At 63.8% G+C, this 19,117-nt stretch overlaps 1 protein-coding gene across 3 annotated transcripts in view; it reads left to right on the top strand.

The window, feature by feature from the left end:
- Positions 1-19,117, top strand: part of AGAP2 (ArfGAP with GTPase domain, ankyrin repeat and PH domain 2) — a 53,866-nt gene that overhangs the window by 1,131 nt on the left and 33,618 nt on the right. Inside the window, exon 1 of one of the 3 annotated variants that reach the window (XM_075901727.1) lies at positions 12,970-16,594. The exons of 1 other annotated variant lie outside the window; for it this stretch is intronic. In XM_075901727.1, coding sequence (XP_075757842.1) covers positions 14,539-16,594 — 2,056 coding nt within the window. In that variant the 5' untranslated portion in view covers positions 12,970-14,538. Of the gene's footprint in view, positions 1-12,969; positions 16,595-19,117 lie in introns of those variants that run through there. One more of the 3 variants, XM_075901728.1, reaches the window with a different exon arrangement.

The following is a 19,117-nucleotide window of genomic DNA, read 5'->3' on the forward strand; positions in this document are numbered from 1 at the left end:
GGCACGCAAACGGGGACGCCGAGGGACGAGTGAGGTTGCTCAGGCACCTTCCTGCGGATGCCAGAGGGCTGGCCGGTGCGGGGCTCCCGTCAGGGACTCTGCCACCCTGCCCGCCCCGGCAGCAGGCATCAAACCTGGCAGCGCCCTGGGATCCTGGATCAGTCCCGGATGGCCCCCACGGCAGCAGAGGGCAAGAGCTGTGCTAGGCCTGGGCTGGCGGGAGGAGGGCGCCCAGGGTCGGTGGCACTGAGTGAAAGACGCGTCCCTTCCTGGCGGGCTCCCTGGGACTTCCCATCGCCGGCGTCGCCTGCCCCTCGCCCGCAGCTCAGCCCCGACCCCCGGCTCGTCCCCATCCGCAGATGCTGCTGTCACATTGGAAACCGCTGGACCCGACGGCTGGAAAGTTCCCTTCCGGGCCGCTGCTTCCTGCAGGGAGGGGCTGCTCCCCTCTGCACAGGTGTGTGCACACACGTGTGCTTGTGTGCAGTCACAGATGCCCTCGTGAACACCGGCCTGCACGCATGTGCGACCCCTACACACGCTCCCATGCATGTGCTCCTAATTTGTGTGCAGGCACCCGTTAGCATGCGTCGGCACATGCTAACACACATGTGCATGCACACGCTTCCCCTTGTGTGCAGTGGCCGGTTAGTACGTCTGCACACGCAAACACGTATGCACTTACTACATCTTCACTCACACATCCATGCAGGTACATGCTCCTGCTCGTGTCACCCAGGAGCACACCCCTGCCCACGCTCACACGTACGTGCATGCACATGTTTCCACTCGTGCACACGCCAGTGTGTTCACACCGACAGGCGCACAGACTCCTGCCGTCACCCCCTCCCCAAAGCCGCCCCCGTACACTGACCGTGTGCAGCACAGACACGCAGGGACAGGCAGCCCCACGGCCGAGCGCCACCCGGACCGCACATGGCTGGGTGCCCTCCCACCTCACTAGCCGGCCCGGCCTGCTCCTTGCTTGGCAGCGTTAGTGCCGCCCCATTAAGCCATTAGCGGGCGGTGACAGCCGAGCGCTCGGAACAGCAGGGAGGTTTCTGTGGTAACAGGCCCCTGCGCCTTCCTGCTTGAGTCTGCCTCTGAGTTTCCTGGGGCGCCTACTCCCCTTTGTACAGGACTGGGAGGGGGGGCTGATGCAGTAGCAGAGGGGGGTGCACCATGCTGTGGGGGGGGCTGATGCAGTAACAGGGGGGTGCACCATGCTGTGGGGGGGGGTGATACAGTAACAGGGGGGTGCACCATGCTGTGGGGGGGGGGCTGATGCAGTAGCAGAGGGGGGTGCACCATGCTGTGGGGGGGGGCTGATGCAGTAACAGAGGGGTGCACCATGCTGTGGGGGCTGATGCAGTAACAGGGGGGTGCACCATGCTGTGGGGGCTGATGCAGTAACAGAGGGGTGCACCATGCTGTGGGGGGGGGGCTGATGCAGTAACAGAGGGGTGCACCATGCAGTGGGGGCTGATGCAGTAACAGAGGGGTGCACCATGCTGGGGGTGGGCTGATGCAGTAACAGGGGGGTGCACCATGCTGTGGGGGCTGATGCAGTAACAGGGGGGTGCACCATGCTGGGGGGGCTGATGCAGTAACAGAGGGGTGCGTCATGCTGGGGGGGGGCTGATGCAGTAACAGCAGGTGCATTGTGTTGGGGGGGTTCTGTAGTAGCAGAGGGGGGTGCACCATGCTGGGGGTGCTGATGCAGTAGCAGAGGCACCATGCTTTGGGGGCTGATGCAGTAACAGGGGGGGTGCACCATGCTGTGGGGGCTGATGCAGTAGCAGAGGGGGTGCACCATGCTGGGGGTGCTGATGCAGTAGCAGAGGCACCATGCTGGGGGGGCTGATGCAGTAACAGGGGGGGTGCACCATGCTGTGGGGGCTGATGCAGTAGCAGAGGGGGTGCACCATGCTGGGGGGGCTGATGCAGTAACAGGGGGTGCACCATGCTGGGGGGGGCTGATGCAGTAATGGGGGGTGCGTCATGCTGGGGGGGCTGATGCAGTAACGGGGGGTGCACCATGCTGGGGGGGCTGATGCAGAAACTGGGGGTGCACCGTGTTGGGGGGCTGATGTAGTAGCAGAGGGGGATGCGCCATGCTGGGGGGGGGCCTGATGCAGTAACAGGGGGTGCACCGTATTGGGGGGCTGATGTAGTAGCAGGGGGGTGCACCATGCTGGGGGGGGCCTGATGCAGTAACGGGGGGTGCACCGTGTTGGGGGGCTGATGTAGTAGCAGGGGGGTGCACCATCCTTAGGGGGAGGGGAGCTGTACCATGCCGAGGGGAGGGGGGGGGCTGACCTGTATTGGGGGAGGGGAGCTGTATGGTGCTCCGGGGCGGGGAGGGGGGCTGGTCTGACTCTGAGGGGAGGAGGGGCGCTCTGGGGGCACCTCCCCTCCCCAGGCTGGCGTTGGCCAATCCCGGGCACACAGCACCCGTGCCCGTCGCGGCGAGGCAGGACGGGACCTGGCCTGGGGGCGCTGGCGGGGACAACAGATGGAGCCCGTCCCAGCTGGGCGCCTGAGAACGCCAGAGCCTGGTGCCCGCCTTGGCCACTGGGGCTGGAGCCCCCCGGGCGCCCTCCCGCCTCGCCTGCATGGGGGGCAGTCCGGAGTCCCAGCCGCCAGGCCCTCCCGCGGGTGCTCAGCGCTGCGGTTTTCCTGTGCAAGGCGACACCTGACTCCTGCGGTGGCTGGCGCCGCGGCCTTGTTCTCTCGCGCGCTCCCGGGGGCCTGCCTCTCGCCGCTGCCAGCGCCCGGCTCCGGCGCCTTCCGCTCTGCCTGGGACCCGAGCCTGGCTCCGATGCAGAGCTAGAGCCGGGATGCCGGAGCCGTTGCCATGGCGAGACTGGAGGGGTGGGCGCCGGTGCCGTGTGGCATACGCAGCGCGGGCCCTTTCTAGGGGCTGAGGGGAGGGGGCGTTTGGGAAGGGCTGGGGCCAGGGGGGGGCTAATCAGGGCCAGGCTGGGGGGCAGTGGCGTCCCGGCTGTGGGGTGAGCAGAGGGCTGGCTATGGGGCGACTGGGGAGGGGGACAAGGCAGGGGCTGGCTTGGCCCACGGTGTCAGCAACTCCGCCTCATTCATTTCCCTCGCCCCTGTCAGCAGGTGCCCCACATCAGCACCGGTGCTGCGGCTCCAGCGGGTTATGGGCCCGGATGCTGGGGCTGGGGGCCTGGCTGGGGGGTCTCTGCGAGGGGGTGGTGACACTGATGCAGTCCAAGCCCCCCTCCCAGCCAGCCGCAAAGAGGGGACCGGCTCAGAGTGCAGACGGTGTCCCCCCCACCCCAGAGAGGTACCCCTCCCTTTCCTAGGTCCCCGCCTTTCACCCCCTTTGGGGCTCAGGGTCATCGCTCCTTGCAGCTGGGTTGTGTCACCTGGGATAAGACTTCCGTCCTGCCCCAGTGCCGGGAGAATGCGGGGGGGGGGGGGGGGTGGGGAGATGGAGACTTCCCCTCCCCACCCCCCAGAAGCGCAGGCACATCTAAGCTGCTCCAGCTGGATCCATCTCTTGCCCCAGCTCCTGCCGCCAGTCGTCAATGCTCCCTCTAATTTTTTCCATCCGCATGTGGAATAAATTTTGTCCCGTGCACTGAGGCGTGTGCACATGGGCACCACCCACCTGCTGCCAGCGGGTGGGTGCTCTGATAATCAGCTGGGCGGCACCTGTATTGCTCCCGGATGGCACCAGCCTTGGTGCCCGCTGCCACTGGCCTCTCTCAGGCCCCATCCCCGGCTGGTGGCTGACACACACGTTGTCCTGTGGCCTTGGCACAGGCTGGCACCTCCCCCCCAGCCAAGAGCCAGGCAGCCTCTGGGCTCTGGGCGTGCTGCCAGCCAAGCCCCTGCAGAGTTGCCATGCTGACAGCTTTGCCCATCTTGCCCCGACACTGCCTGCCCCTCTCCTCCCCTCGCCACTGGCAGGGGCGCTTGCCAGGCGGCTGTCATGACAACAGTTGCTAGGTGGCAGCCGGGCACGGGGTATCGAACACCCCATCGCAACAGCCGGAGAGCACCCGGGCGCGTCTCGCTCGGCACTGGCCAGGATCCTCGCCTGCCCTGGGGCGCCGGTGGCTGACTCAGGCCGGCTGTGGGTAGCTGGGGAATGCCAGCAGCCGGGCACCACCCCGGCAGGTAACGAAGGGAGAGAGACAACAGCTTGTCTGGCTTCCCTCCGCCCATCGGGTCCGGCCCGGGAGGGTTCCCAGGATCTCCCAGCCGGGAAAGGCCCCCACGTCCCAGCGCCACGACCCTGCGGGGGAAGGCGGAGTGGAGAGGGAGACCCCGTCCGGATGCCCCAGGGCGGCAGAGGGGGCGTGTTCCCGAGGCTGCCCATAGAGGGGAGCGGCGAGGACCCGGCTCTGCCCGCTGGCCGCGGTGGGGTCGCCGAGCGCAGGGGAGACGCAGGCCGTGGTCCCGTGGCCGTCACGTGCGCCGGGCTGGCCAGATGGCGCGGCAGCCGCCTCGGCTGCCTGGCTGCGTCCCGGGCCGGGCTGCGTGGGCTGCTGCGATTCCTCCGCTGCTTCCCTGACATGTGCCAGCGGAAAAGCAAAGCGCAGGCAGGAGAAAACCCTGCAGCAAAGGCCGAGGGGGCAGCCCCATCCCCTGTCTCGGACACTCCCGGTCTGGGCCTAGCGGCAGGGCCTGGGTCACGCCTGGGATGTTCACTCCCCACCAGGCTCCGGGCGTCGGTGCCGTCGGCAGCCCGCTGCTGGGCCAGACGGAGCATGGCGCTGACCCGGGAGGGCTATTCTCAAGGCGGGGGGGATCGGGACCCTCAGTAATCCACCGTGTCTCTCTGGCACTCACCGGCGGCATCACCCAGCGAGCTCAGGCAGAGCCGCTGCCTCGAGGAGCATGTAGCCAACGCAGGCGAGGAGGAGGAGGGGGTGATTTGACCAAGGACACCCAGCACATCAGTGGCAGAGCTGGGCTTAGCCCGGCTGGCTGCCCACTCTGCCTGGCCCTGGCACGCCCCTCTTGGCTGAGGCCATGGCAGGGTCCCCTCTAGCTTGGAGCAGGCAGGGGGTGCCCAGTGCTCCAGGGGCACCTCTGTGGGCAGCCTGGCCTGGGATACCCGCGTTGCAGCCCCAGCGGCCCCAGGCTGTGCCGGAGAGGTGACACCCTCCCCCCGTGCTGGCTCCGGTTTGGGGGTTTGGAGGGGGAACGCGCCGGGATGCAGCAGCAGCACGCACCGTGGGTGGGTCGCCATGGCGATGTGCGCAACTCAGTCACGAGCGGGGGGGGGGCCGTTCCTGGCTCCCCAGAGTCCCCCCACCTTGTGCTTTCCCGCACGTGGCTGGGCTGCCGCTGTAGCTCCCTGGCACGGTGGGGCCAGGCCGGGCAGCCTGGGGGGGCTTCCTCCAGGGAGGAGATGGGGGGAGGGGCCCGTATCCCACGCCCCACTTTCCCCCAGATTTGGGACGGGGAGGGGTCAGAATGGGGAAGGAGGGAAGGACAGCGGGGGGCTCAGGCCCCATTCTACCCCGGATGTGGATGCAGGAGGAAATGGGGGGGGGGGGTCAAGTCAGGAGTAGCCCCCCCTCACGCTGAGCCTCAGCACAGTGGAATCGGGGAGGGGGATCATGCCCCATTCCTCTCCAGGCCTTGGGTGCAACAGGGAAGGGGAGACAGGTAAGGGGGGAGCTGCGGGCTCCGTGCCCCATTCTCCCCCAGCTCTAGGGGCACACCGGGGAGGGAGGATAGGTTTGGGGGGCTCTGTACCCCATTCTCCCCCAGCTCTAGGGGCACACCGGGGAGGGAGGATAGGTTTGGGGGGCTCTGTACCCCATTCTCCCCCAGATTTGGGGTGCAGCAGGGAGGGAGGATAGGTTTGGGGGCTCCATACCCCATTCTCCCCCAGATTTGGGGTGCAGCAGGGAGGGAGGATAGGTTTGGGGGGTTCTGTACCCCATTCTCCCCCAGATTTGGGGTGCAGCAGGGAGGGAGGATAGGTTTGGGGGGCTCTGTACCCCATTCTCCCCCAGATTTGGGGTGCAGCAGGGAGAGAGGATAGGTTCGGGGGGCTCCATACCCCATTCTCCCCCAGCTCTAGGGGCACACCGGGGAGGGAGGATAGGTTTGGGGGGGGCTCCCTGCCCCATTCTCTCCCTGCCGTAAGAGGGCAGCGGGGGGACGCCTCCTCCCCTCCAGGGACTGATGTAGCAGGAAGCAGGTGGGTCTGGGCAGGTCCCCTCTGCTGCAAACACCCTGCCGGGACGCCAACATCTTGTCTCCGCTTCCCCGGCGTAATTGCGGCCTTGCCTCCCCGAAAGCCGCCTACGGCCGAGCTTATTATAGCCCTGCCGGGGTGGGGGGAGCCGTGGGGAGCTACAGCTCTGCTGCTGGCTGGGTTTGTGGAGTACAAGGCATAAGGGGTGGAGGCCGGCAGTGTGAACCAGGGGCTGGGGGGAAGATGGGTGAGTGCGGCTAGTGGATATTTGGGGTGTGGATTTGGCTGGTAGGAATAGCAGTGGGGTTAGCAAGGGAGTCGTTGGTGGGAGCGGTGGGATTAGCAGCGAGGGTGTTGCTGGAGAGCCATGGGGGTGTTGGTTGGTGTAGCCATGAGGGTGTGGGGGCTGGGAGAGATCGAAAGTGGGGGAGGGGTGTCGTTAGGGCTGGTGGGATTAGCAGTGGGGTTAGCAAGGGAGTTGTTGGTGGGGGCGGTGGGATTAGCAGCGAGGGTGTTGCTGGAGAGCCATGGGGGTGTTGGTTGGTGTAGCCATGGGGGTGTGGGGGCTGGGGGAGATGGAAAGTGGAGGAGGGGTGTCGTTAGGGCTGGTGGGATTAGCAGTGGGGCTAGCAAGGGAGTCATTGGTGGGGGCAGTGGGATTAGCAGCGAGGGTGTTGCTGGAGAGCCATGGGGGTGTTGGTTGGTGTAGCCATGGGGGTGTTGGTTGGTGTAGCCATGGAGGTGTGGGGGCTGGGGGAGATGGAAAGTGGAGGAGGGGTGTCGTTAGGGCTGGTGGGATTAGCAGTGGGGTTAGCAAGGGAGTCGTTGGTGGGGGCAGTGGGATTAGCAGCGAGGGTGTTGGTGGGACCAGAGGGGGTGGCAGTCGCACAGTGGTCGAAGACGCTCGCCCCAGAGGAGTGGGGGTGTTTGGCAGGGGTGCAGCCAGCCATCCCAAGAGCAGGGGGTCAGTGCGGCGGTAAAGGCAGAGCCGGGCCCTTGCCTGCAGTACGGACATGAGTGGTTCTCTTCTGCGTTCAAGGGAGGAAACTGCCTTATGGAAGGGCCCAGGGCTGGGCTGGCAGGGGCCGCGGGGTGGGAGTGAGGGGCACCGGCAGGGCTCGGGGGGAGCCCAAGGCTGGGCTGGCAGGGGCTGTGGGTCGGGGGCAGAACTGATGTGGGGCAGAATTGTGGGGGGGGGGGGGAAGATGTGGCGTCACTTTTGTGTCTACAGAAGCTGGGAGCCATCCCCATTGACGCCGTTTTCTCCCACCCACTTCTGTGCCAGCCCGTGAGCCCCTGCCGGCCTGCTTTCTGGGAGGGGGCCCTGGGTCTCTTGCACCCAGTGTCTCCAGCGGATGCCAACTCCCGGCCGTGCAGACAGCAGGAGAGCCGGGACGGGGCCCTGCTGGAGGCAACGGCCATGAGGCCGGGGCAGAAGAAGGAGGCTGGGGCAGGTGAAGGCGGTTGCCTGGGAGCGGAGTCCGTACTCTGCCCGACCCGGTGCCAGGCGGGGGCCGTGCCGAGGGAAGCCACGCGGGCGGCCTCGCCGCGGTTAAAGCCAGGAACGCTTTAGGGCAGGGCGCGGCGCTTTGGCTTGTGTTTGTACAGCACCTAGCGCGGGCAGGCCTGCTCCATGGCCGTCGCGGTGCCACTAACACGGCCCAGCGGCCGGTACCAAACAACGCCCAGAGCCGTGTTTTCCCGGGGGGGAGCGGGCCAAGAGAAGGTCACAGCCGTGCGTCTAGACAGGGGGACGTTGCGTCTAGACAGGGGGACGTTGCGTCTAGACAGGGGGACGTTGCGTCTAGACATGGGGCAGGGGGACGTTGCGTCTAGACAGGGGGACGTTGCGTCTAGACACGGGGCAGGGGGACGTTGCGTCTAGACACGGGGCAGGGGGGCGACTGGGCCGGTCCATAGGCCTGCCCGGCCCCGCCAGGAGCCAGCGAGACGGCTCCGTGCCCGATCCAGCCTTTCTATGCCGCCTGGTTTTGCCTTTGCCTCCCGCTCCCCCTCCTGCTGCTCCGGCGCCCCCCTCCTCTCTCCGCCCCACCCACTCGCTCATTTCCCTGCCCCCCGAGATGTCTTTCTTGAGGGGCTTTTTAACCGTTCCCCCGAACGCTGATTTCCCCCCACTTAGGTTAATTACGCCTGCTGTTTTTGCTGCATTTTCAGGGCTTCCGTTGCCATAACAACCAAATGCAGATTCTTTTTTTTTTTTATAATAAATCTACGAAATTTGGTTGTCAGCTTTTCTGACTCAGAGAGGCAGCCGGATTGGATTGGATCCTTTTATAGATCTATTCTTGTAGGCGCGGGGGGGGGGGGCGCGGGGAGCATCCAGAGCCAAGCAGGAGCAAAGCTCTTATTTTCGAGCGAATGCGGGGTCGTTCCGTAAGAATCGGGGTCTGTGTTCTCGCGAGCCAGCCCTTCGCTCGCTTCTGCGCCCGCTGGGCAACGCAGCCATGGAGTGGGCCCTACGGACGGGGCTGGGAACCGCGCGTGCAGTTGGCCGGTGCTCACGGAGCCGGGATTTCGCTGAGCCAGCCTGTTTGTCTCAACCACCCGTGACGCGGCCCGTCCTCCCACTTCCCCCTGGGCCCTGGCAGCTCCGGGCGGAATAGGGAATGGGGGCTGTCGGGACACAGAAATTGCCAGGGTGGGTCAGACCTGTGATCCCTCCAATCCAGCGTGTCACACTAGCTGCATGAGAGGGAGAGGAGAGAACCCGTCTATGGGGTGGGGAGCCCCTAGATCCTCTCCTGCTCGCGGTTGGAGATTGGCTTAAAGCAGGGCTGGGGACCCTTCGTTGGGTCGGGGGCCGCTGACCCACAGAAAAATCAGTCGGGGGCTGCACACAGGTCCGAAGAAACAAAAGTGCTCACTGGAAAGACACCCCCACGGTGGGGTAGCAGAGGGGCTGACGTGCCAGGCCGCAGGCTCCCCACCCTGGGTTAAAGCATGAAGCGTGAAGATTAATATCCCTTCCAGAAAGTAAGTCCGAGAGGCAGGACGGTCCAGTGGTTTGGGCACTGGGCTTGGGCAATCTACCCTTAGCCTCTCTGGTTCCTCTTTGGCGAAATGGGGAAAATGAATAGCCATACTGCGCAGGGGTGTTGTGAGGAGAAATGCATTCAAGCCGGCACAGCGCTCTGCCATCCACTGCATAAGAGCGAGGCACTAGCTCTCTGGATCCGCATCGATAGCCAGGCCTTGGCATCATGGGGCGGGCAGTTCCGCCGTCCCTGCGTGCAAAGTGTTACCACTCTGGATCCACATTGATAGCCAGGCCTTGGTATCATGGGGCGGGTAGTTCCGCCGTTCCTGTGTGCAAAGTGTTACCACTCTGGATCCGCATCGATAGCCAGGCCTTGGTATCATGGGGCGGGCAGTTCCGCCGTCCCTGCGTGCAAAGTGTTACCACTGTGGATCTGTATCGATAGCCAGGCCTTGGCATCATGGGGCGGGCAGTTCCGCCGTCCCTGTGTGCAAAGTGTTACCACTCTGGATCCACATTGATAGCCAGGCCTTGGCATCATGTGGCGGGCAGTTCCGCCGTCCCTGTGTGCAAAGTGTTACCACTGTGGATCTGTATCGATAGCCAGGCCTTGGTATCATGTGGCGGGCAGTTCCGCCATCTCTGCGTGCAAAGTGTTACCACTGTGGATCCGTATCAATAGCCAGGCCTTGGCATCATGTGGCGGGCAGTTCCACCATCCCTGTGTGCAAAGTGTTACCACTGTGGATCCGTATCAATAGCCAGGCCTTGACATCATGTGGCGGGCAGTTCCGCCGTCCCTGTGTATAAAGTGTTTCTGTTCTTTTTATCCGACAACTTGCCCTGGTGCGACAAGACAAGGAGACTGGAAGTGCTGTGCTCTGCCTCACTCAGTATTTTGCAGCCAGGGTGGGGAACCTCAGGCCCAGGGGCTGGATGCGGTGCCCAGCTTGCCTGGATCCGGCCCCCGGGGCTGACGGCTCCCCCCCAGCATGGAGGAGCCTGTGCAGATGCTCCAGGCCCTCCCCCCACACCACTGCCCCACCACAAGGCCGGAGCACACAAAATCTCCTAGCCCGGGACCCGCAGGCTCTGGTGCACCAGGGGAATGTCGGGGCTGGTCCTGCTTTGGGCAGGGGGCTGGACGCTTGAGGTCTCTTCCCGCCCTGGGATTCTAACGTGGGGAGGATCCTTTCTCCTCCTCGGGTGGGGGCCACGCCCGTGAGGGTTTGGTTTTTTGGTTTCCTTGGGGGGGGGGGCTCTCACCTGTGTGCGGCCCCCGACTGATTTTTCTGTGGGTCAGCCGCCCCCGACCCTAAAAAGGGGGGGGGAGACAGGTGTGGATCTGTCCAGAGCTGCCTTTCCAAACCTGCCTACGCTGCCCAGCTGCAGGGGCGGGCGGGGGCCGGCATCTCCACTCTCCAGGTGGGCAGAAAAGATTTTCTTGAGGGCTGGGCTTGGGAGGTGAGTGAAGGGGCGTGGTTCCAGGAGAAGGGGTGTGGCTTCAGGTGGAAGGGGCGGGGCTTGAGTTGCCTTTCCAGTTCTGTTCCTATTCTCCTCACCTCTCTCCAAGTGCTCTAGTGCTGCCCTCTGTTTGGGGTTGGGGTGGGCACAGCTGGGCAGGAAGATGTGCAGGTCCAGGGTCAAGACGGCAAGCTTGGGGGGGGTGTAGATGGAGTGGGGGGGTCTCTCGGTAATGCTGCAATGTTAAAGACGGTGGCCTCTTTCACCAGGACGTCTGGGAGCCTCCTCAGTCTTTAACTATACAAACGGGGGTACCAGTTTCTCGTTTTCTCCAGCGTGTTCAGTGCAGCAGATTCGGCTGGTGGGCGGAGGGGAGGGGCCTCGTTGTGCATGAAGATCACACGGGAAGGAAGCTGGGTTTATATTTAGCGCAGATTGTGCCAAGATCCCAGATCCTTTATCTCTTGTGGCGGTGAGTTCCAAAGGTCCCGGTCCTCAGACAGCTCCGTCTGTCACTTGGGCCCTTCCCACTGCTATTGGCCGACAGTTCCATCCTCGAAATGAGTGGGATTGCGGCGATAATTCATTTGTGACAATTAGCTGGTTGTCAGTAGCTCTGAAAGAGCTCTGCCAAGGAGGCCAAGAGCCTTAGCTCTGTTTGGCAGAGGGGAAACTGAGGCACGGGCCATGAAAGTGACTTGCCCAGAGCTCTTCAGTCCTGGTCCTACAGACCAGGTCTGTGGGACCCGTCCCTGGGGGGCACTGTGGCTGACGTGGGAGGCAGGGAATGAGCTAAGTGGGGTGTTGACACAACCCATGATGTCTCCCTTGCCCTCTCCATGGTTCCCGTTGGCCAAGCAGCAACGGGAACCAGGCCCTGTGTGTGCCCAAGCTGCTGGGAGACACGGAAGTCATTCTTCCACTCTGCTCTGCGCTGATCGGGCCTCAGTTGGAGTATTGTGTCCAGTTCTAGGCACCGCATTTCAGCAAAGATGTGGAGCAATTGGAGAGGGTCCAGAGAAGAGCAACACAAATGATGAACGGTCTAGAGAACAGGAGCTGTGAGGGGAGGCTGAAGGAATTGGGCTTGTTTAGTCTGGAAAAGAGAAGACGGAGAGGGGATGTGATCATAGTTCTCAAGTACCTAAAAGGGAGTTACAAGGAGGAGGAAGAACAAACATTTTCCTTAACATCCCAAGAAGCAAGGGGCTTAAACTGCAGCCAGGGAGGTTGAGGTTGGACATTAGGAAAAACTTCCTGTCAGGGTAGCCAGACACTGGAATAAATTGCCCCTGGAGGTTGTGGAATCCCCATCTCTGGAGATATTTAAGAGCATTTTGGACAGACACCTGTCAGGGATGATCTAGACGGTGCTTGGTCCTGCCGTGAGGGCAGGGGACGGGACTTGATGGCCTCTCAAGGTCCCTTCCTTGTTCCAGGATTCTATGACTTAAGGAGGCTGATTTTTAACAAGATTTGCAGATGATGCCTTTGAGTTCCCTGCCTCGGTTTCCCCAGCGCTCCAGTGGGGGTGACCATGCTGGCCTGCTGCACCCATGTGAAACACCCTCCGAGCCTTGACTTGCAGCTGTGGCCATTGCAGCGAACCTTGGGCTGGTCACCGTCCTGCTCCGTGCCTCGGTTTCCCCATCTGCAAAACGTTAGCTGGGGGGTGCTGTGCTGTGACCGCAGAGCGGGTTGTTATTCCTGCGACTACAAAAGGCCTCGTTCTAGTCTTCGATCTGCTCATCACTGGGCCCCAGCGACTGCTAGGCCCCGTTAGAGCGCTCTGATCGCTCTGCCCCTCCAAGGACTCAGAGTCACGGGGGGGAGGGCCTCGGCGTGGGAGCGAGCCTGCCCATTGGCAGGAGACAGCACTGGAAAGGAAGGGGGGTGGCAGTTAACGGAGCACGCTGGCTCTGAGTGTGAATCATCTTTAATCGTCTCCGTTAGTGGGGCTATTCAGGTGCAATTAGCATTAATTAGCCCCTGTCACCAGCAGCCTTGGTGGAGAAGGCTGGGTGGGGACTGAACAGGGCATGTGGGTGTGGGTGGGCGGTGCTTATACTCCCTCCTGCTCTGTGCCTGAGTTGAGAATAGAGCCATCAAGCGCCCTCCCCCCCCATGGTGGTGGCCAAGCTGGAGGTTGGCACTTGGTCTGTGGGTGCCAAAATTCACACGTGGGAAGGGAGAGGTTTCCTTTCTCTTAAAAATTGATTAATTTCCGTTGTGCCAGGCGCTGTACACTATTAGGTGTATTATGGTAGCGGCTGCCATTATGCCAGGCACTGTACACTATTAGGTGTAATACACCTAATAGTGTACAGCGCCTGGCACAACAGGAGCCATTACCATAAAACACCTAATAGCGTACAGCACCTGGCACAATGGGAGCCGCTACCATAATACACCTAATATTGTACAGTGCCTGGCACAAGGGGAGCCGCTACCATAATTCACCTTATAGTGTACAGCGCCTGGCACAATGGGAGCCGCTACCATAATACATCTAATAGTGTACAGCGCCTGGCACAATGAGAGCCGCTACCATAATACACCTAATAGCGTACAGCGCCTGGCACAATGGGAGCCGCTACCATAATACACCTAATAGCGTACAGCGCCTGGCACAATGGGAGCCGCTACCATAATACACCTAATAGCATACAGCGCCTGGCACAATGAGAGCCGCTACCATAATACACCTAATAGTGTACAGCGCCTGGCACAATGGGAGCCGCTACCATAATACACCTAAGAGTGTACAGCACCTGACACGGTGGGGTCCTGGTCCACTGTTTATGGCAGCACAAGTAAGCAACAGTAATAAGAAGTGCAGCTGACAAACAGCTGGCTGGCGAGGTGAGGGACAGACAGACGAGATGGGTCTGTCGGTCCTAAGGGTGGGTGGCTGTCCGCGAGGGAGGCTTCCGCTCTGCGCCCCAGGGTATTGCGCTCTGCCCCTTGGGGCTCCCTTCTCTAATGCTGGCTCCCCCCCTACACAGGATTTCAGAGCATCACCTGCCTCCCCCCCACCCCAGATGCTCCTCTGAGCCTGGTCCAGCGGTGTCACCCTAATGGGTCAGCCCCCGGGGCCATCTGCCCCTCCCCAGGGTGCCTCTTTGCCAGGGGATCACACAGCCCCCCCGCAACTCAGCCTTTTGGACGGGCGGGGCCGTGGGCCAGGGCTTCCCGAGCCGGGGAATCCAGCCCGGGTTTTCCCCGTGCCTATGCAGCCCGCCTCACGCCTCGGCTGTTGGATTTCCAAGGTGCCAACTCAGATGCTCATTCGCTTCCCCCGGGGCCCCCCGTCCGCGGCTGGAGGCTCCCTGGGCGCGGGGGCTCGATTCTCCGGACCGAGCCGCGAGGGAGGGGGCGGCTGCCCCGCTCCCCCCGGAGGGTCTCCCCCCCTCCCTGCGTTTCTGCGGACGCCCCCTCCCCCGCGCGCCCGCCTCCAGCCCACCCCCGTCGCCTTCTCCAAGCAGCCGGGGCGCGCCTGGCACGGAGCGCGCCCCTCCAAGGCGCCGCAGACGAGGCCGGGTGAGGCGGCGGACGGAGGGGGGGGGGGGTCCCCGGCTTCGGAGCCCCGCCGGCGCCACGGCAGACTCCTGACGGGTGGCACCTGCCGCTCCGCGCATGGGGGGGCCCGTGCGCCACGGGGCCCGGGGCTGTGCCAAAGCCGGGGGGTGGCCGCGCCGTGGCCGCCTGCGCGCCGGGCTGCGCTGAGCCCCGCGCCCTGAGCTGCCGGCCGGGCCGGGCCTCGAGTGACCGCGGCCGGGGGATGCCCGGACTGGCGCGCTTTGGCCGGCTGCGGGCTGCGTGGAGCGGCCGGGGCAGGGTGGCGGCGCCGCGCTAGGGGCTCCGGCGGCGGGCGGCCGGCGGGGCGCAGATGCGGGGCGCGCTGGCGGCGGGCCGCTCCCCCGGGCGCTCCAGCAGAGGGGCCAGCCTGCAGCGCCGCACCACCTACCTGATCTCGCTCACCCTGGTCAAGCTCGAGTCCGTGCAGTCGCCCGAGGAGCAGGCCAAGGCGGGGGCGGAGGATGGAGCCCCCCAGCCCGGCCCCAGCCCCGCCGCCCCCGGCCTCCCCGGGGTGACGCGCCGGGAGGGCGAGGGGCCCCGGGCGGACGAAGGCGCCAAGAGCAAGCGGCAGGAGCGGAGCTTCCACCGGCAGGATGCGCTTTGGATCAGCACCAGCAGCTCCGGCCCGGGGGACTATGTCCTGCAGCTGTCGCCCAGCAGCCCCCGCACCTCGGGGCCCTCCCCGTCCCCGGACGGCGGACGGCTGCTCGCCCTCTGGAGCAGCCCTGGGGGGCCCGTGCCCAGCGCCGGCACCCCCAGCCCGGACGCCCCAGGGGAAGAGCCCAGCGCTGCAGATCCTCTGAGCCTGACGCCTCCGGCCGTGCCCCCCAAGCCGGCCCCTGCTGTGGCCCCCAAGCCGGACCCTGCACTGCATCCAGCTGTGCCACCCAAGCCGGGCACTGCACTGCATCCAGCTGTGCCTCCCAAGCCGGGCACCGCACTGCACCCTGCTGTGCCCCCCAAGCCAGATGCTGCTCTGCACCCTGCTGTGCCCCCCAAGCCAGACGCTGCACTGCATCCAGCTGTGCCCCCTAAGCCGGACTCTGTACTGCATCCAGCTGTGCCCCCCAAGCCGGACACTGCACTGCATCCAGTTGTGCCCCCCAAGCCGGACACTGCACTGCATCCAGCTGTGCCCCCTAAGCCGGATATTGCACTGCATCCAGCTGTGCCCCCCAAGTCGGACGCTGCACTGCATCCAGCTGTGCCCCCTAAGCCGGACGGTGCACTGCATCCAGCTGTGCCCCTTAAACCGGACACTGCACTGCATCCAGCTGTGCCCCCTAAACCGGACACTGCACTGCATCCAGCTGTGCCCCTTAAACCGGACACTGCACTGCATCCAGTTGTGCCCCCCAAGCCGGACACTGCACTGCACCCAGCGCTTCCCCCTAAGCCAGATACTGCACTGCACCCTGCTCTGCCCCCCAAGTCGGACAATGGACTGCACCCTGCTCTGCCCCCCAAGTCAGACACTGGACTGCACCCTGCTCTGCCCCCCAAGTCAGACACTGGACTGCACCCAACTCTGCCCCCCAAGTTGGACACCGCATTGCCCCCAGCTCTGCCCCCTAAGCTGGACACTGCGCTGCCCCCAGCTGTGCCCCCCAAGCCGGAAGCCTTTATGGCACCAGTGGCTCTGGGGGGCAATGAGACTCTGGAGGTGCCCAGCGAAAGGAGCCAGAGTCCCCGGGAAGACCTGCCGCCCCTCACCGCCAGCTGCTCCTCCAGCGCGGCTGCTCCTGGCCGCCGGCTGCTGCTGAGCCAGGCCAGCTGGGGCGGCCATGAGGCCCAGGAGCTCAGTGCAGCCGAGAGCAGTGGCGCCCGAGCCGGGGCCTCCTCCTTCTCCTCCCCCCTGGGCCCCGGCGCCTCCTCGCCTCACCCCACGGCCGGGAGCCGGCGCCTGCGGCTGACCAGCACCAAGCCCTTTAAGACGGTGACCACCAGCGGCGTGAAGCTGGGCCCGGAGCCCAAGGCGGGCAAAGGGCACAAGGGGGGCCCGGGCAGCCGGCTCTCGTGGCCGGAGAGCGAGGTGAAGGGCCGCATGAAAGGGGGCGGCAAGGCCGGCGGGGAGGCGGCCCCCCGGGCCCCCGCCAGGGCCAAGCTGTCGCCGCGCAAAGGGAAGAGCAAGACCCTGGACAACAGCGACCTGCTCCTGGACGCCGAGGGCCCCGCGGAGGCCGGCGGGGGGCTGAAGCGGGGCCGGGAGGGCGGCCGAGCCTCCACCCGGGACCGCAAGATGCTCAAGTTCATCAGCGGCATCTTCACCAAGAGCCCGGCCTCCACCCCCACCCACCCCGGGCCCAGCTGGGGCCTGGGCAGCAGGGAGCTGCTGAGCCCCGAGCGAGCCAAGGGGTCGTCGCCCAGTGAGTACGACTGCAGGCGAGGGGGTGGGGGGGTGGAGGGATGGGGGGGGGGACGCCTTGAGAGCTGAAGAGGGGGGACTGGAGGAGGAGGGGTTTGGGGTTTTTCCAGCAACTGTGAAAGGGGATGGGATGGGGGCGGGGCTTGGAAGTCAGGACTTCTGGGTCCCAGTTTTGTGCGTGGGGGGGGGGCAGCCTAGTGGTTAGAGCAGGAGGGACCTGGGAAGCTTGGACGCCGTGGTTCTATTCCCAGCTTTCTGAGCAGAGGAGGGCAGTCTAGTGGTTAGAGCTGGGAATAGAACCATGGAGTCTTGGCTTCTATTCCCACTTCTGGAAGTGGAGGTGGAGCGGTCTAGTGGTTAGAGCCGGAGTCCTGGCTTCTATTCCCTGCTCTGCCAGGTTGCCCTGATGAGCTTGCATGATATCTCGGCCCTCTGGGGTGCCTCAGTTTCCCCATTTGCTAAAACGGGGGTGACCGTCCCCACGTGGGGAGGGGCTGCTGCTGAGGGTGCGGCGCTCGGAGACCGGCGGCGGAGGCGGCCCTAGAAGGGCCAAGTCACGCTAGTCAAACCCCAGCTCCCCGGGAGTGACGTAGACCGGGCCTTGGGGGGGGGGTCCCCAGAGCGCCCCCGCAGGAATCTGCCTGGGCAGCGGCGGGTGCTTTGACCAGCACTATTCAGGCAGGTTTTCGTGAGGGTGAAAATCCAAGAGGCGCCAAGTGGCTCGGGCTCCAAGCAGGGACATGAACTCAGAAACTGCTGTGCCGGGAGGGGGGTGTTTGGTCCCACGGTGGCACCGAAAGGGTGAATAAAAGCCAGTGACTGAGGCGGGCGCTGGGCTGGGCGTGGGCGGCACGGGTCAGAGGCGCCGAGATGCCCGGCGGGCGGGTTCTTACTGGCGCTTCGTGGCACCTTGACCCAGTGGACCCTACGACAAGAGCTTCGCCAGTTGCAGAAACCGCGGCTCTTTGGTGCATGCGTCACCCGGGGGCTTTACTCTCGTCTCCCTGGAAGCCCTGCTGGGGGGCTTGCGGCGGCATCTCAGAGCTGGGCGTGTCCCCTCCCCATCCCCTACTCCCGCCCGTGGTGGGCAGGGAAAGTTTCCACGGCGAAATGGCGAAGCATCACCTAGGAAACGCTCCGTCGGCAAGGAGCGGGTACCCGGCATCCAGTCCCCTGCCGGGAGGGGAGGGGACACAGAATCTGGGAGCAAGCAGAGGGGGTTGCGAGGGATGGAAGTGGCCGTCTGACCCGCTGGGACAGGTTCCTAGCCCGGATTACATGGGAGCGGGTGCCTTGGGGCACAGCTGGGGGGCAGGAAAAGTTGTGTCCAGAGGCGAGGCGGGGTTGTGTTGATCATTGTCTGTGTGCAACGCAAAAGAGGAATCGGCTTGGGACATTGAGGGGCAGGCATGTTTTGGCCCCCGGGAATCCCCATCTGCCCCGTCTCGCCGCGGGGCAAGTCAAAGGCAGCTCTGGGGTTAGAACGCGGCAGAACCGCAGGGCGTCAGGGGCACAAGGGGTGAATAGACACACACAAGCCCGACGGGGAAACAGTTGTGGGAGAAGCGTAAAGGGTTAATGCACACCCCTGCACACTTGGGCACATGCACACACACACACACACACACAACCTTCTCCTGGCTGTGTAGTTGCAAAGGATGAATACACAAACACGCAGGCAGGCACACACAACCATTTTCTTGCTGGTCAGGTGCACAGTTAATACTCACACGTGTGTGCGCCCACACATACACAATTGTTTCCTTGTGTAAGTGCAAAGAATTAATACAAAAACGTGCATGTGGGCACACACAACCGTTTCCTTGCTGGGCAGGTGCACAGTTAATACTCATACGTGTGTCCGCCCACACATACACAATTGTTTCCTTGTTGTGTAGGTGCAAAGAATAAATACACACACGTGTGTGCGCCCACACATACACAATTGTTCCCTTGTTGTGCAGGTGCACAGCTAATACACACACGTGTGTGCGCCCACACATACACAATTGTTCCCTTGTGCAGGTGCAGATTTAATACACACACATGTTTGTGCACGCACACACACACTACACACACACAATTGTTTCCTCGAGCAGGTGCAAAGGATGAATACACACACCTGCGTGCACACACACACATCCTTGTCCCCCTGTCCTGGAGGCACACAGGGTTAATAAACACACTTTGTCCTGTTGTGGATGTACAGGTTAATACACCCCCCATCACCACCCCCACTTAGCTCATGGAGGTGGTGTTCCCGTGGGCTGCCTGGCCTGGCATTTCTCTCCCAATCCAACGCTTCATCCAGAAAGGAAAAGCCCCGCTCCAGGGTCTCTCTCGAACATGGGTCCTATCCTCCGAAGATGCAGGCCCTCCCTGGATCCCTGACCACTAGGCCACACTCCCCTCCCGGAGCTGGAGCCGGAACCCGGGCGCCCTGTCCTTTCGACAGCCAGTGGGAAGTGCTGAAACAAACCCTGTAAAACAAAGGTGTGTTTGCAGACGGGGTCTGTCCCGTGTG

This window comes from Pelodiscus sinensis, chromosome 19, assembly GCF_049634645.1.
Source record: "Pelodiscus sinensis isolate JC-2024 chromosome 19, ASM4963464v1, whole genome shotgun sequence".
In the NCBI taxonomy this organism is placed as follows: domain Eukaryota; kingdom Metazoa; phylum Chordata; order Testudines; family Trionychidae; genus Pelodiscus; species Pelodiscus sinensis.